We start from the raw sequence: 16,989 nt of genomic DNA on the forward strand, positions 1-16,989 counted from the left end.
CAAGAAACTTGTTTATATGTCGAAAAACATTTCAGTACACACAAATTTTCGTCTGATCGCTAATATATGAAACATGATACGTCATATACCTCTGCAAAGGTCTAACTACAGTTCTCTTGAGGGATTATTGTCAAACATGACAAAATGACTGAGTGAGTATGTGTGAAATTGGGTTTACACAAAGTTAAACACATTTCCATCATTGTGTTAGACTATCCAGACATGGTGTGAATTGCTCAATTATGGTGGTGACATTTATGAAAGCTGATCGATGTAAGGGATTGGTCCTCAGGGTACTGAAATGTATTTCAAGTCATGGAATTCAACTATCTTTTCCAGACAAGATAAAACTCTGTACAAATAATCAATGCCGAGTTGTAGTGTGACAAGATCACTCCACTTATTTACTCACATTATTGGGTTACTAAATGCATAACGTAAATGACTGGAGGGCTTATTCAAACTATCCATTACATCCTATCATGAAGCTGGAAAATAGTGTATAAAATCTCTGACTTTTATAGCATGGCATGTCACAGCTTAAAACTTAACCTTGTTTACCATGCCCAATTAACCTGAGATTTTTAGGAGCAGACTCATTGCACTCTCCATCATTTAGAGACAATCAGTCTAACCATCTGATGTCAAAAAATGAATTACTAATTTGGCTGGACTCGCAAAATCAGCATATTAGTGTTTATAGAAACAGATGCTAAGCTAAAACTTGCTTGGACATGGATTCTTTCACTCTGTGACACTTTCAACTGCGTCTATGGAGCACATATGCTGACCCATTTGCTTTCATTAAACGCTTGATGTACAGTAGGCATTTGGACAACAGGGGGAACAGCAGGCGAATAGACATCGAATCGGAATCAGATGGTCTTCAGATGGTCCTCAGATCATGACATAGATCCTGGTATGGCAATCAGATCATGAATGGCTGGCATCATTAGATACCTTGTTTTAAACGTTGCATAACAAAATTTGGTACCACTTTATGTACAGTATTTTTGTTTTTGGAAGACATTTTCATTTGATATCAATAGTATTGTGTACAATTGGTTGCATACTCTATATAAATACAAATTGACTGCCTGGAAAAAATAGGCTTTCTTGTGTTCATAGAATGTAACTTACAACCAAACCACCAATTACCTGTCAAGGTCAACCAACTCAAAATCAAAGCCTCTATGTAATCATCATTGTAATCATCATTATCAGTCAAAAACACACAGTCTGATGATTGCTTATGATAGGCAATCCAAGTGATAAAAATAGCTGAAGTACCTTCATAGATAGCTTTAAAGCCTTGGGACCCAATGGTATCATCAGACTGGAGATGAAGCCACATTTGATTGGTCATGCTCACAATCAGGTCTGGCACACTGGTCCCAGTGAGCCTGCAAAGCATAGTTACATAAAAAGATTAAATTACTGTTAAATAACAACAGCATATTTCCTTCATATCAATAAATGTTTATGAAGCAGATTTTTTACATAAAACCACAACAAATTGACAGTTTAAATTTAAAGCTTAATTTCGTTCAAACACTTTGATGTTGCATAAACTTACACATAAAGTACCCTCCTGGCATCCCCGATTTTCTCACCATCTCCCACTGTTAATGTGTCGTACGCTCTCTCAAGATCAAACTCCTCAAATGACAGCTTGATAACCTGCTCAGTAAATAAACAAGCAGGGAATGTGCACACATGAATAAGAATTAAGTAATATACTAAGACGCCATTCTGAGTTCACATTACCATAAACACCACAATGTACGTCTGACATAAATGGTTAAAAATAATAGTGGAATTTTCTGTGGAGAAAAATACATTGTAATGTTGAGAACGTGCAAGATGTCGCCAAGAACAAAGACTTGGAAGGGAAAAAAGGGGTTCATGCCCATTTGGTATGTGAGCAGAAAGAAAGGCAGTTAAAAGAAAATTGGATTTGAGAGGAGATTGCTGGGAGGGAAAAAATAAAGCTTAATTAGGACAACCCCATTATCAGCATCCTCACATTTTCTCAATTGGGCCATTAAAGAGCCATTACTCTCATCCACATTTTTTTTTTCAGTTGGTACTCTGAGCACAAGCTTAGCAGGTATAGAGGAGCAATCTTCCCTGAAGTTTGGAGTGCCAAGCCAGCGGGCACAGACAAATGGATGATCAAGGAGAAATATTTATATTGACGCATTTATTTGTGTAAATGTTTGCAGCCGTTAGTCCAGGTGAAACTTTCTCTATAAAGGGGAAACCAAACATTCGTCCTAAAAACCTGATCGCTAAACTAGACAGGGACAACGACAAATTAATGTGGTTAGAATTATTGATTAAAGACAGCTACGACAAGATTGTGCCAACTATGTTTCTGTTTATTTTATTTTTGTTGTTCTTTTTTTTTCTTTAGAAGACAGCTCATCAGATTTATTCGACTGAAAAAGCAAGCCATCACAGAATGTGGGAGGAAAATGTGCATGTTCTTTCATGGACTCATGACTCTGTTAAGCATTTCAGAAGTTTCAGAAAAGCAATCTGTTATGAAATGTCAAACTGTGTGGTTTGTGAGCTGTTTGGAGCAATCTTCAATGAATAGGCTAAAATACGACCTTTTCAAATTATCTTGTCAAGGCAGATATGCTTTTTACAGAATATCTAGCAAGCCCATGAAGCTGCATTGATGCACTATAAACACAATCAGGGAATGTCAGTGGATCTTGGTGATTGTTCCCTCAAACAGCTAGGCTACAACATTTTAAAGCTGTATTGATTTCTTTGTTTTATTTTGAACTGAGAAGCCTGACAACTGGTTCAATTGGACAGTTTTGTTTTCTTTTGTGGAGGAAAAAAAATCATTAAGTGCTTTCTTCATAGAAGTCACAATACACAATGGTGAGGGCACACATCATAATTCATCCAAAATAACCTTCTTTCAAGCTATTTATGTCATATTTAAACAAGTCAAAAGCACTGTTTGAAATGGAATTGTTCTTTTTTTGGCATATGTTTATTAATTACGATTTGGAATCCTTTCTGTTCTTTTCAATTCCATTCTATACAATGGATTTTCAAAAGTGCATTACTTGGACACTTGGTATGCACAAATTGTATGAGATTAAGTTATACGTAATTGTTTACATACCCCAGCATTGGTATGAGACCCAACATGAAATGTTAAGAAATACACACATATAAACATGCATGCATACAGTACAGTACAGTATTTTTGAAAAGTATTTCCATTTCATATCAAAAGCACTGTATAAATACAAATTCTCAATAATAATCACTGTAATATTTGTTGACTGCATGGAAAATTAGGCTTTCTTGTGTTACAATCAGAAAAATAATACCTTGTGTACCTGGTGTACTGTATAATGTGTCTATATTGTAGACTAGTATAATCCCTGACCTCCACCGTCATCACCTCAACTAATACGATTAAATGTTCAAACAAGTTTGGCATGGATCACTCTCTGCTTCTATCTTGAAGCCATTAAGTAAATCCATAAAAGCGTGGCTAAATGTGGACAAAAATAAAATCTACGGTTTGTGACCCGATTTAGAGTTTCCTTTGGTCTTGTACAAATATGCACATGCAAGAGCAGAATGTGATTTTTCCCATTTCTGCAGGCCTGTCTGGCCAACCTGATCCCTGAATCACAGTGAGCTTAGAGGAAGTCTACTGCCAACAGAGTACTGCACCCTCTTAGGAGGTGCAAGTAAAGCCATGACAGTTGCCATTCCTCAGTAAAACTCATCTGTTTGCAGTCTTGGTCCAAAATCTGCTTAACAAGGCAGAGACTCTGGATATAATACCAGTGGTCTATCTCCACAGTCTTCATACACATCTCTATAATAATGAGATGTGGTATAAGGTATGAAAAATGCAGAGAAAAGATAAGCTTTAAAAATTGCACAGTTTGGTTAGGCCTAGCATTGTCAATGGCTGTTGCCTTCTAATCAGTGTTATTATATCATGATAACAGTATACTGACTGCATACTCATACTAGTTTTATCACCTTTATCACTAGCTAATAACCTGTATTTAATCAACGTGGTGCCTTTTTTGGTTTTGTACTGTTTGTCACTCTTTTGAGCTTTATGAATTTAATATTGACTATCATCCAACGACTTAATAATCATGTTGGACTCCTTATGCCTAAGACTGGTTTTATTAACTGCACTTTTGTATTTCACATGTCTGTCACGTAAATGTAAAACATAATGTGATTGTGTCTTTTACAACTGATTAGAGGTTGCAAACCGGCAATTAACCATATGTAAAAATCCCCCAAATTGAGTTTGGTTCCAAAACGAGATATCAATAACAACCTAGCTGTAGTTCCAGAGATATTACCTGGAAAACAAAATATTTGTTATTATTATATATGATTTTATGGAGGATACCTCATTTTCAAACCAAACTCTTAAAATTTGGCTTGGCGAATATATTTTGGTCACCAGTATAAAGAATTTTTGAGCACACTTCATGACTCAATGAACTTAGAAGGATTTTAAAGGGAGGGGATTTAATCATCATTAGTTCATTTGTGTAAGTAAAGTTTGTTAGACACTGATAAAGGTGGCATGCACTCAGAACATTAACATGGCAAACGCCCTAGGAAATATTTAGCTAATCAAGTCTGAATTAGTTTGCTTATATCTGTAGAGCTTGTAAGAGTAAGAATATATTCTTAGAAACAAGGCCAGCCTCACAGGGCACTTTATCACACAGGTAAAAACATGACTATATCGCTGTGTGAACTAAGGTACCACTTCATTTGCTATTCCATAAAACAGTCCCTGCAATTAATCAATGCATATTAACTACAGGGCATAATATAATACATTATGCAACACTTTCTCTTTAATTTCTTTTAATGAGTAATGACACTTAAAAACCTCTGTTTTGTATGGGCAACGTGTCAGCTGGTTGGTTGTTATGCTCAAAGCGTACAACACAATACCTTGATGGTGAATTCATTACAGCAACCATGCGTGAGTGAGTGAGTGCATGTGGTATGTCTACCCAACCCAACCCCCCCCCCCCACACACACACACACACACACACACACACACATTTAAGCCAGTGCCAGATTAGGTTGAACAGCAGAAAGCAAGAGACGGGCTCAAAGGATTTCTTTGTTGTTCAAAGAAAAAAAGTCCAGTCTTCGTAATGGAATAGTCTAACATAAACAAGGGGCAATGGTTATGAGCAGAGAGGGCGTAAATCAAGGCACTAAAATGGGCTACTAATTCCCATGACTTAAGGCAAACAATGCTGCTAAGACACGCAGGGGGTGTAGCTTGACATGTTAAATGGCAAGGCAGCTATTAAATAGGTATGTTTCCATGTGATTAATGCACCTATTTCTTTTCCCTAAGCCTTTCAGACACCATTAGGATGTTGCCCAAAAATTGTTTTGCAATGTATGATGAAGCATATACTAAACCGCTGAAAGCACAACAACAATGAACTGCTTTCTTCAATTTGTCTTCTAGAACATTCAAATGAACTCTTGGAATGCCTGATTGGAATCAATCAGCCAATCACATTTCACCAGCAATCTTCCTGATCTCTCTTCCTGATCTCCCCATGTCTGGCTGATAAAGCAGTTCAGATCAGACTACTAGATGTCATCTCAATGATTCAAAGCATCTAAAGTACCTGTGTTAGGTAACATGAAGACTACATACACAAGAAGAGAAATAGAGTGAAAGAAAAGCAACGGACCTTTTGAGGATCTACCGCTGTGATGACCCACACACAGTGAGCATTATTTTCATACTGGACAGGGTAGTTGGGAGATGTAATAATCCCCTTTGGTCCTCTTAAATTAGAGCCACACGTCCTTGCTGTTGAATAAAGACACAATCAATCAATCAAAATATCAGAATGCTTTCATGCATACAATGCTTCTTGGATCACCAAAAATGCTTGAAAAATGATAAGGATCATGTTTTCTCTAACACTAGTCAGCATAAGGATTCCGTAGAATAACGACTGAAATCATGCTTTTTTTCCCAGGTTGATAAGACATTGCCGCCCCTCCCCCCCTGTACACACATGCATCGAAGAGTAAACCTTTTACATCACACTGTAAAGTCAAGGATATTCTCTGACAGCTTAAGAGCTCCCAGCCCCTCTATTTTCACTCTTTTCTGTCACACGCCCCCCCCCCCCCCCCCAGGCTAACATTAGAGCTTCATGAGGGTAGAAATGATTTACCTTCTGGATTATGAAGCAAGCATTCTCAAAGGGGAAACATCTTAATTGAAGGACTGCCAAATCATTTAGAAATACTGAAAATGAGGGGCTTTGCATGGGACCCAGGGAAATATGAGATACCTACAGTATATTGTGCTTATAATATATTACAGCAAATATTTTGATTTCATATTTGTTTTCATATTTGTGATATCATGTTTGTTGCAGGATCATAATGTCTTAAAAATGCTCAGTCAATTCTTAGTCAGTCTCTCTTAATTGTGCAGGCTGTAAAGCAAAGGCTGTCTCATAGGGATGCAATTAATACATACGAATTATGGTAAACTACATGCTATTTACAGTATGTGTATGTGTATCTTAAATGCATACCACACTATTGAAAAACATGCTAGAGAAAGGTACTTATAGATGAAACGTATAACATATTAGATATGTAAACTTAAAGCTTATTTAATGATGTGCAGTCTTTCACCAAGTTTTATCTATGACTTTACAGATGAGCTGTGATGGAACCTTTAAGGGTATTCTCATGAGGTCTTTGGGTTGCATAGCACCATTAGCACAGTTCGACCATTCTTCTATTAGCCTTGTGCAAGGTCAAGAATTTCCCATGTTCTGTTCATCTAAGAAAGTGAGTTGAAACTAAAAGTGCAGACGGCTACAATAATAGTATGCAAAAAAGAGCACTGCTAACCCTTACAACTTCTTATCTTTGTGGAATTAAGTTCCACCAATTAGATCAAACTCTCCCATTTAGGACAAGAAAAAAAAAAACAATGTTTTCATCATAGTCATTACTATCACATTGTTCCAAGATCTGGAAAGGTATAGAGAAAGGTCTGATGATAGAGTACAACTGAAACACTTTAAATAATCAGAGAGGCCACTAATAACACTGAAAAATTACTGGCTTCATTTCAAGATAGGGGCGAGAGGATGAAGCTACTGGGGATAATTTAATCAGTAGGCTAAAGAGTTTCTAACTTCCAATTTTATCCCTTCAAGCTCTAACTAATCTGCGAGGAAAGGGGCCATTTAAGTGTTATTTTACAGAGGTTTCTTGCAGCTGCTGAGACAAAAGTGTCCGGATCAATCAGGACTCCGGTGGAATAGTGCAAAGAAATTGTCAAACATGGTTACTCTTCTTCACGGAGGTCTGACACACTGCCTTACTTCATTTTGATTAATGTCACTGTGAACCCTTTGTCCTCTGTGCCTTTGAGAGTTTAAACACTGCAGGTCTCATCTTAAGGGTGCATTTAACTGCCTGTTTGTACAGTATGGTGATGGCTGGGAGAGTGTGTAAGGGTGCCCTTGCAAACCTGACTGATAAATATCACCTCCTCCATGATAGGAAGCTGTGATGGAGTAAATCTCTGTGGATCAATAGACTACTCTGAGCATTGATGGTGATTAGTCTGATTGCTTAAACTAAAAACAATGGCATGGATTTAATAACAAAAACAATCACGCTATAATGATCCGACAGTTTTCATTTTGTCATTCTGGTCTTCACAACCACACTTTTATGCATCAGCTTACATCACAAGATTTAAAATCCCATTAATCGAATCTTCTGCCGTATAACAGCCACAACTAATGAAATAAGGTCAATGTGCTTTTGTGGATACAAGCTGAAGAAAGTGTTTTTTTTCCTCTCTAGAATAAACATGACACAAAACAAAACCTCACAGTTTCCACTGCCTTTACATTTGCATTTACTTTGCATTTACTACTGATCATGGTGATTCCAGCGTATGTAAATAAAACATGATGATTAACATGTGTCAGACATGTATCAGATAAATATATAGAGTACATATAGCCGTATACGCAATATGGCATATTTGCATACTGTTTTTTTCTGTTTTATGTTGTCTGCTTTACACTGTATATTGTAATATGGTAGTATTATGCTGCTGTCTTGGCCAGGACTCCATTAAAGAAGGAGATTCTGAATCTCAATGGGATTATTCCTGGTAAAATAAAGGTTAAATAAAAAAAATAAAAAATAAAAAAAATGAAATGAGAGTGGGGTTGGTACCAGTGGCTCAGCCATTGGCGCAAGGCCGGAGGAGGCCTTATGTTACATGCAAACTGAACAGTCAACATACTCCATTTTATTCCTCAATAACTGTCAAATGTGATGTTATGAAATCGCTGCTCTCTCTTTGAATGATTTAAATGTTTGGGTCATACAATTCAATGCAAAATGCGGAGTGATCACTAGTGGTGAACAGTCTGAATAGAGATATATTGGTATATGGCCACTCAAATGCCTCTATTCCAATCAGATAGTAATATATGACTGGATAGTTTGACTGGACCTAACTGTTGCATAATACAGTATCAAACATGATTATTACCACATATCAGACACAAACCAAATACTGTAAATACAGTACCGGTACACACAGCAGTATCCTGCAGTATAAGAAAGAGAAAACTCAGCAGGAACAGCACATGTTCTCTACCAGGAAGAGATAGGGGAAAACTGTATTCCCTGTACAATTGTAAGGACTCCATTTTAAGTACCTGGGGCACTTCTCACTATAGGCATGTGGCACACATCAGCCCTAACGACACTTGACAATGTCCTTACAGAAAGTGTCTGCACGAGGGAACAGGCAAACCGCATTCACACTTACTGCGACAGATAGGCCTGTGGTCACTCCACGCAGCCAGAGTTTCAGTCACTCGCTGGCAAGCGATGCTCTTTGATCCCTGAAGCACGTAGCTGTCATCACAGAAGAACTGGATGCTGGCGCCAACCCTGTGGGGGTAGCAAAACAAATGACCGTCAGTGTCTGACCTGCGCACCAAGCCTACCACCTCGTCCCCCAATCCATGACATTTCTTTTTACGTTTTTTTTTTTTTTTTTTTCATTTTCCTTTTTATGCCTGAATTCCAAAAACAGGGAGAGTGAAAAAAGCCACAGAAATGGTGGATAAAAATAACATGTGCTGGGTTTAACAAGGTGTATTTCACGACCCAAAGTTGATCCCTGGATCATGTCCATAGAGGGTAAGGGTGTGGGGTAAGTCTAGGGGCAGTAGCACAATAACATATGCTTAAATGAAAAGTCCACTAATTACTTTGTGGTAATTGTGCATTGCAATGAGGACCATTAATATGAAGTGGGACCAAAAATTCTTCCTAAATGTCTCATTGCCAGACACTGGGTTCACCATGATATCATCTCTTAGGAGGTGCCACCACCTCTTGTGAGGGTGTAAATGAAGTCGCTAATGGTGATGACACAGCAGCGGGCATTTGGAGATGACCAAACTGCACAGCAGGTCAGTCGCTGATTAAAATAGACCCCATTCACACACACACGCGCACTTACAGTACATTATACCAAGACCCGGCCCCCCGCCCAACAAGAGGGAGAGAACCTACTGAAAATCTGAGCCAATCCTCCTGCCATTCTCCGGAATCCCGGGATCTGGACAAATGTCAGCAGCCATCCCCCCTTGGCTCACTGCAATGGGGAGAGAAGATTGAAAAAAGGACAGGAAAAGGATCCTTAGAAAGTATCATTCCATATTCAAAATATGCTTAGCATGGCAAGAATTCACAACTTTGACTGACGTGTAGCAGGCATTGCGGCATAGACAGATGACAGTACAGATGGATGGGGTGTCCCTTTCCATTAAAATGGTTAGAAATTGAAAGAAATTAAAGAAGGATAGCCACATCAAATATCAGGAATAGTAAAATAATGGTAATAAGTGATACATAGCCAAAATATTGTATAAATCTGAATGAATGTCCAACATTATTTGAAATCACACTATAGCCAGAGACAAATCACCAAACACAAAATGCTTTGTCTCTCCTGCCTATCTGACTTATACTAGTCTGCCTCCCAGCACATCACAGGCCTGAGCGTGAGCAATCTCACCACCACCGATGATTCACGTGCATAACTCAGTAGTTGGCCATACACTTATTATTTTTTAAGTGTTTCTGTCAGTCAATCCAAACAAATAGGTACTGCTATCTATTACATTTCTATCAGCATTATAATATACAAATTTAATTACGCCATTTGTCTGTATTGCATGCGCAAATAAAAAAAATGCATTGCATTCCGTTCGTCGTGTTGACAGGGGATTTAACGATTCAAAGCTCAAGGCTATTCCCGCGGAAAAAAAGTGCAGTGGAAAAGGTCACAGCATGGTCCTTCTTCACAGTTCGTCACTCCTCTCCGGTGCCAGACAGGGCCTCTGTTCACACCTCAAACGTGGCGTCAGCCTCAAACACAGGGACAGTTCATTTGCAGGCCACAATCACAGCAGGTCAGCTTTCAGACTGCTCAACATTATGGTGCTGTGCTGCAGCAAACGCCACAGACAGAAACTTAAAAGGGCCTGTTTTTTTATATTGTTCTTTTTTTCTCTATCCACTTCATTCCATTTGATGGCTTGCCATGCCATTAATAATTAGCATATAGGCTCGTAAAACATTTTATATCGCCCCCAATAAAATACTTTATACTGTCTCCCAAATGTCATCCACCATCACATTTTAAAAAATAGAAATTACCTGTTACTATGGACTTCAAATTAGCATGTAAAGTTTACTAGATGCCATGCAAGTAAGGTCTTAATACAAAGCTGTGATAGGGCTATCTACATTATATCTGTCAGTGACAGATTCTGGTGCATATCATATATGCATATACCATGTATCCACAGTGTGACATTTCAAAATACACCAAATGATCACATTTCATGTGTAATTACCTGTATGTGTGTTTCAGTGTATTATGCTGTTTGACATGTCCAGTGTATGATACTTCCCATATACAGTAGTTTTGATTGAGATATCATGACCTCTAGATTGACACTGAGAGTCTTTCAGCTGTTGAAGTATTATATATGTTCATGAATGTCAAATGTGTCTTATGTCCATCCATAAGAGATAACGCTAAGTTAGTCTGTATATAAACTGAGATGTCTGTCTCACTGACTACTAGCTTATGCTTGACATACCAACGTTGTCATTGACAGCAGTGTGGTAAAGACAGTACAGTCTACTGAAAGCACTCATTTCCCCCCCTGGAATGAGCTCATAATACTACCACAGTGCTGCGCAGACAGAAAAGCACAGTTAGCGGACTCACTGAATGAAACATTAAGTGAGCTTATTCCTGAAGTGAGTCAGTTTTTGCAAAGTCATTTACACTGACTTGATCAAGTGTTACCACTTCATGGAAGTACATTTTGGACGAAGGTCAGGAGCTGGGGGGGACCGTGTATGTGTGTGTCTGTGTGTGTGTGTGTGTGTGTTTATGTGTGTGTGTCTGTGTGTCTGTGTGCGCGTGTGTGTGACTGGTCAGAGTAGCCCTCTTGCACCGTAACCCTTTTGATCAACTGCCATGTCCTCCCGTTTGATGTGGTCTTCAAATGTCATTTCCTCTGATTGTTGACATCACTTTCAAAAATGATTCGGTATGATCAAAGCTTGTGGCCGTCTTTCAGATGTGCTTTTGGTGGGTGACGTATATATATATATATATATATATATATATAATTTTATTTCTCTCCCATGCTGCTTCTATGATCATTCCAATCTCTACATCAGATTTTCTTGTTTTGATACAGAGAACGTCACACAAAATTGATTTAATTAAGTTGCTGAAAGATTAGCCGTCATTGAGTATTCTCTAAAGCTGTTACAGATGGGTCCTTTTAGGTGCTTTCAAGTGTCAAATAAAAATGGGGTGAATTCATCCTACCCCACAGCCATTTGGACCCGCCTCACCTCGCACTTGAACATGTGAAGGATGCTTGCAACGACGGCTGACTCATCGAGAGAGTCTCACATCGGACTTCAAGTGTTTACGTGTGTTTGCTGGTAACGATATCTCCATAGCCAATCTTCCTCCTCGCACTGAGCATGGTTCAAGTGTTTCACTTTTGCACCGTCAGCCTCTTGTGCATGCTGTTAATTGCCAAAACGCATGCTCGATGAAGCACGGAGTGGCACAAATTATTGATACAATTTAATGTAGTCTTAAAAGGCAATTGTTTTTTCCTCCATCCTATTATGGATATCATCAAGGGCATCTCCCTTACACAGGGTATTGTGAGTGCGGAGCAATACTGCAAACAGGAGCTGAAATTATGCAAGGCGATGTGTCATGTCAACATGGTTAACAAAAACAAGGGTGTAAGGCTGCATAACACCGTGCAGCACCCAACACCCAGCACGCTCGATCAGTAATGTGACCCCTCAAGGGGGCTATATAAACGGCAGTGGGCCCTCAAGCAGCCTGTGCAACTTGACACCAAGCCTCTGACTGCCCGAAGACACATGTGCCTTTTCTTGAGTGTGCTGTTTCTTTTTTAATGCGGCATAATTAAAATGCTAATGAAGCTGAAATGACACCTTATGACCATATTGCATAAATACTCACAGACTGTGTTCTTGTGGCTGGTGTCTTTGCTTGGAAGCATTTTCACGCCTCTGGACTTCAACTCGATGGCCTTTTTCACTGTTGAGAGATAGAGAGAGAGAGACGGAGAATGGAGAAAGGGGGGGAAGAGAGAAAGAGAACGAGAGCAAGAGAGATAGAGAGAGAGGGAGAAAGAGCGAGAGAGAGAGGGAGAGAGAGAGAGAGAGAGAGCACAGCAACTGAAGTGGGGTAGCACACATTATAATCCATTTATGTAATTAGACAGACACCCCATGAACCACGGCCGAAAGTAAATCTGGGGGCCCCTTGTGCCAACTCCTCGGCGAGTCCCTGGCTGCCCCCACCATCAGAGCCCCTTTTTAGACCTGGCCTCTGCTGTGGACATTTTTTAAAGTACTGACACTGACTGATCACCAACAATGTCCACATGATGGTGATCATAAGTTCACTGCCCAAAGACCACCTGGCCGTGAGCGTGAACATCCAGTTTGTCCATGGCAAAGAAAAAGACAGTGCTTGCCCTGAGCCAGGGAGTGCATAACCGAAGAGACTGCCCACTCAGTAGTACACTTGGAGTCTATATTCACATCAACTGGACCAAATTTTGATTACAGAGACCTGAATTTAATCCTGTAATTAAGGCATGTGGGGAGCCAATTACACATGGAGGCGAATGCAAAATAATGGAGGGAAAAAAAAACATTTGCATAATGTCTTCTCCGTATGACATCACACATCCAGGTATAAATAGAACCGTGCGGGTTGTGATTTGGCCATGATAACTCTAATAAATAAAGCTGTCCTGAGAGTACTGATACAAAAAAATGTGGTTAGAAGGTCATCCATAATGAAATGATGACCCTTATGATACAATGAAAATTTATTTTACATTGAGGCTGCAGTTAAATATCTGATGTAGTAGCTGTACGTTTTGCAACATTATGGTCATTTTTCTGTAATTATACATTTATAATTGCATCTATTATGGCTAGCAAGCTAGTCTGGCATGGATACTACACCTCCCAGAAAAAGTAGTAGGGTTTCCAAAATTCATAAAATCTGCATGATAAGCACATGTTTTGATGTTCTTTGGGCATTTTGCCAAACCGCAGGCTTAAAGACATCCCAAGCATGCCCCAACCCACCTCCCATCCCCCTACCCTCTCTGCTGAGTCCTCACCTGAATTGGCAATGGCCGCAGCTCACTCCTACCCTGCAGAGGCTGACCCTTACCTTGGTACTGGGCACTAAATCCTTTCCGCCGGTGGTTGCTGTCAGAAGTGAAATGCAGCCGCAGCCAGTTCTTGCTGCTGATGACGGGTGAGGGCAGATTCATGCCAGTGAGCCTGAGTGAGCAAGCAGAGAAAGGGGGAAATATTTAAAATAGGTAAACAATCAAACAAGGACTCATTCAGTCAGTTTGGCACTACAGTTCTCTGGCCAAGATCATTGGAACTCAGACATAGAATAAAGCTGATTTTTAGAGGATCCCTACAATTGTAAAGTAATGTCAAAGGCTCAAAAGGCCTTCAAAAACCACAGTAGAACATGGTGTGTCCTTAATGTATGCATTGTTATGGCAAAACCACTAAAATTGAAGTTCCTACTATGATCTTTTTCCCTGTAAACTAGCTCAGTATGTTGTAAAAGTAATAAATAACTAATACAAAAGAAAATAAATAGTTAAATGATTAATGCACAAGAAGTGCTTCATGACAGAATCAATGAGGATCTCGCAATTCACAGAATCCTCGCTGAGTTTCTCTCCACAATGAAAAACCTATCAACAAAGACATGATTCCTGATACCTGTCCCGATACCAACACATCTTAGAGGTTATGAGTGTTCTAAAGAGTGAACAAACAAACATCTGTGAAGTTTTAATGTTTCCCAAACACGTCAATAACCTGAATGCACGTACACTGCTCAAGAAGTTCTTAAGGGGAGCTGTCCACCTAAACAGTGCTGAAATGTCCCCTAATTTGGTGACATCAGGTAATGATTTTTATGCTATGAGTTTTAGGAAATGCTCCAAAAACAGATATCTGTAAGAGTGACTTTACAAACTACTTGGACTTACAATGCTTTTGGAAAACAGACAGGCCTAAACAGACATCCTTCCAAATTTGAGAAAGATGACCGACTCTAACGCGTTTCTGTTCTCAGATCAGTTACCGGTAGTACAGAAACAAGGAATCTCTGTATGTATGTATGTATGTATATATGTATGTATGTATGTATGCTTAACAGATCTTGACTTCACCAAAATATATCGAGCAACTGGAAGTGGAGTGCCTGCAGCCACAAACACATGGATCGTCTTAAGATGGTGTGTTTTATTATGGGCATGTTTTGTGCAGCCACTGTAGTAGTCTTTAGAAAATTTTGAAAGTCTACATCTATTCCTGGTATAATCTGCAAAAGACACTGCACTGGACCTGCAGTTTAGTTCATTTTCCACGTGGGCACAATTTTATGCCCACATTAGAGTAACTGATTAAAGTCTCCTGCTGAAGACTAAGTGGTTGCACAGAAATATGCAGCAGCCTTTTAGAAGAGAAAGGTGTTATTTAGCTTCTTAGGGAGGTTGAGGCCTCCCACACAAGGCTTACATCAGAATCCTTTCATTTCATGGTCTTGTAATATGACAATTTATTTAAATTTTGGAATGTTTATGGGATTTGATTCCAAGAATTACATTAAATGCTCTGGATATTAGTAGTGTAGAATTTGCAGGCATGGATACATGTTACATGCATGCATGCACATATATACGATGCATATTCAAAATTACCACGTTACAGTTAAGCCATATGTATGACTGAGATATTTTTAACCGTACTCTATATTCATTACTGATATGTTAAACAGCACACTGGAAATTAAAATAGAATGACAACGCATGGTAAGGGCAATATCCAGTTTAACTAATTCAAACTCAGAAGAATTTTGACAAAGCGAAAGAATACTGTGCAGCTTTAATGCACACCCGAACATTGGTTCATGAAACAAGCTAACATGCTGCTGTCCAGCCTTTATACCCCTTTAAGTAATCCTAGACTGGACACTCTCTGGCTTTCCCACCACCTACTGTATGTTTATAGATAGCTGACCAGGTCACATATGGTACTTCACCTTTGCCCTCTCATCCTGCTATTCATACATTCTTTAGGTTTTGACATTCTTTAGGTTTTGCTTACATTTCCTGGCACCAAACCTTATCTATGACATTTTCTGCCAGGTCTGCACTTTCACTTAAACCAGTCTTCCTTTCCCACACACTAAAGATACTACATAATTCAGTTTCACAAAATAATGATATTACACAAAATAAAGATACTACATAAAATATATAAAATATACTACAATTTAACATTATTTTATTGATTATTTTTTCTTTCCTTTTCTCCCTTTTTGGCTTGACATAGCCTACATTCTGTAAACAATTACCACCGACATTGTTTTGTGGCAATAAAGTATATCTATATATCTATCTATGTACACAAGGATGAGGGTAAAATCCTTGGGCACAAAATGATTTATACGATAAAATGCATGGATCCAAACTTGCGCTCCATGATTAAACTTGCCTTAAACCAAGCGGCACACACATTGGATAACCTTATGAGCTACAGAGAAAACACAAGTCTATAATGAAGTTAATCCTTTCCCGGGGGCTAACAGGGCATGTGCTCATGTCCAGTTTCTGTGAGTGCTAAGCGGATGAGAGTTGTAGACTCCGCCTGGATTGGTGTCCAGTCCATCGCAGGTAACCCTCAGCCGAAGCTGGTACCTATGTTACAGCTGAGTAGACAGACAATGGAAATGAAGGGCCTTGTCCAAGACCACGACTCACAACATCAAGTGACGATCTGGGATTTGAACCAATTGCCAGCCTAACCTAGCCTGACGAGCCAGACCCACATTAAAATGTAGGGTCTGGGCACTCATCGTTCGCAGTGCTCAGTCCGAGGGGCGGGATAATCGGTTGTCTTTCAAATTCTCTCTGCACGCAATAGGACAGCTTAGCTAGTTGGCTAGATCAAACTTTTGCCAACTTAATAAAAGCTTAACTCGTGTCACACTGTTCGCCAACAGCAACATTATCTTATTTGTTTTCAAGTAGCAGGGAATTCAAGCCAAACCGTTGCAACTCTGCCATCAATCATTATGTTAAGCCCGCCTAACGACTCTATACACGATTTGTTTGGCCTGATAGAAGTTTAATTTTTCGAGCTCACAAGCCAACGGAGAGGTGCGTCTAGATTTCTAGGCTTAGCCTAACCCCTTACACCAAGTGTCTCTGGGGGATGTTAAACAA

General features: G+C 39.2%; 1 protein-coding gene across 1 annotated transcript in view; it reads right to left on the bottom strand.

The window, feature by feature from the left end:
• LOC143123746 (CUB and sushi domain-containing protein 1-like) overlaps positions 1-16,989 on the bottom strand; it is a 314,279-nt gene that overhangs the window by 93,532 nt on the left and 203,758 nt on the right. The window contains exons 6-12 of the mRNA XM_076285039.1: positions 13,902-14,014; positions 12,669-12,746; positions 9,644-9,725; positions 8,889-9,013; positions 5,746-5,867; positions 1,577-1,680; positions 1,291-1,403 (exon numbers count right to left, since the gene is read on the bottom strand). Of these exons, the coding sequence (XP_076141154.1) occupies positions 1,291-1,403; positions 1,577-1,680; positions 5,746-5,867; positions 8,889-9,013; positions 9,644-9,725; positions 12,669-12,746; positions 13,902-14,014 (737 nt within the window). The remainder of the gene's footprint in view (positions 1-1,290; positions 1,404-1,576; positions 1,681-5,745; positions 5,868-8,888; positions 9,014-9,643; positions 9,726-12,668; positions 12,747-13,901; positions 14,015-16,989) is intronic.

The sequence above is a fragment of the Alosa pseudoharengus genome, unplaced genomic scaffold, assembly GCF_046254945.1.
Source record: "Alosa pseudoharengus isolate Yale_2024_CS ecotype anadromous, Long Island Sound unplaced genomic scaffold, YU_APseudo_1.1 YU_APseudo_1.1_scf_15, whole genome shotgun sequence".
Taxonomy (NCBI): domain Eukaryota; kingdom Metazoa; phylum Chordata; class Actinopteri; order Clupeiformes; family Clupeidae; genus Alosa; species Alosa pseudoharengus.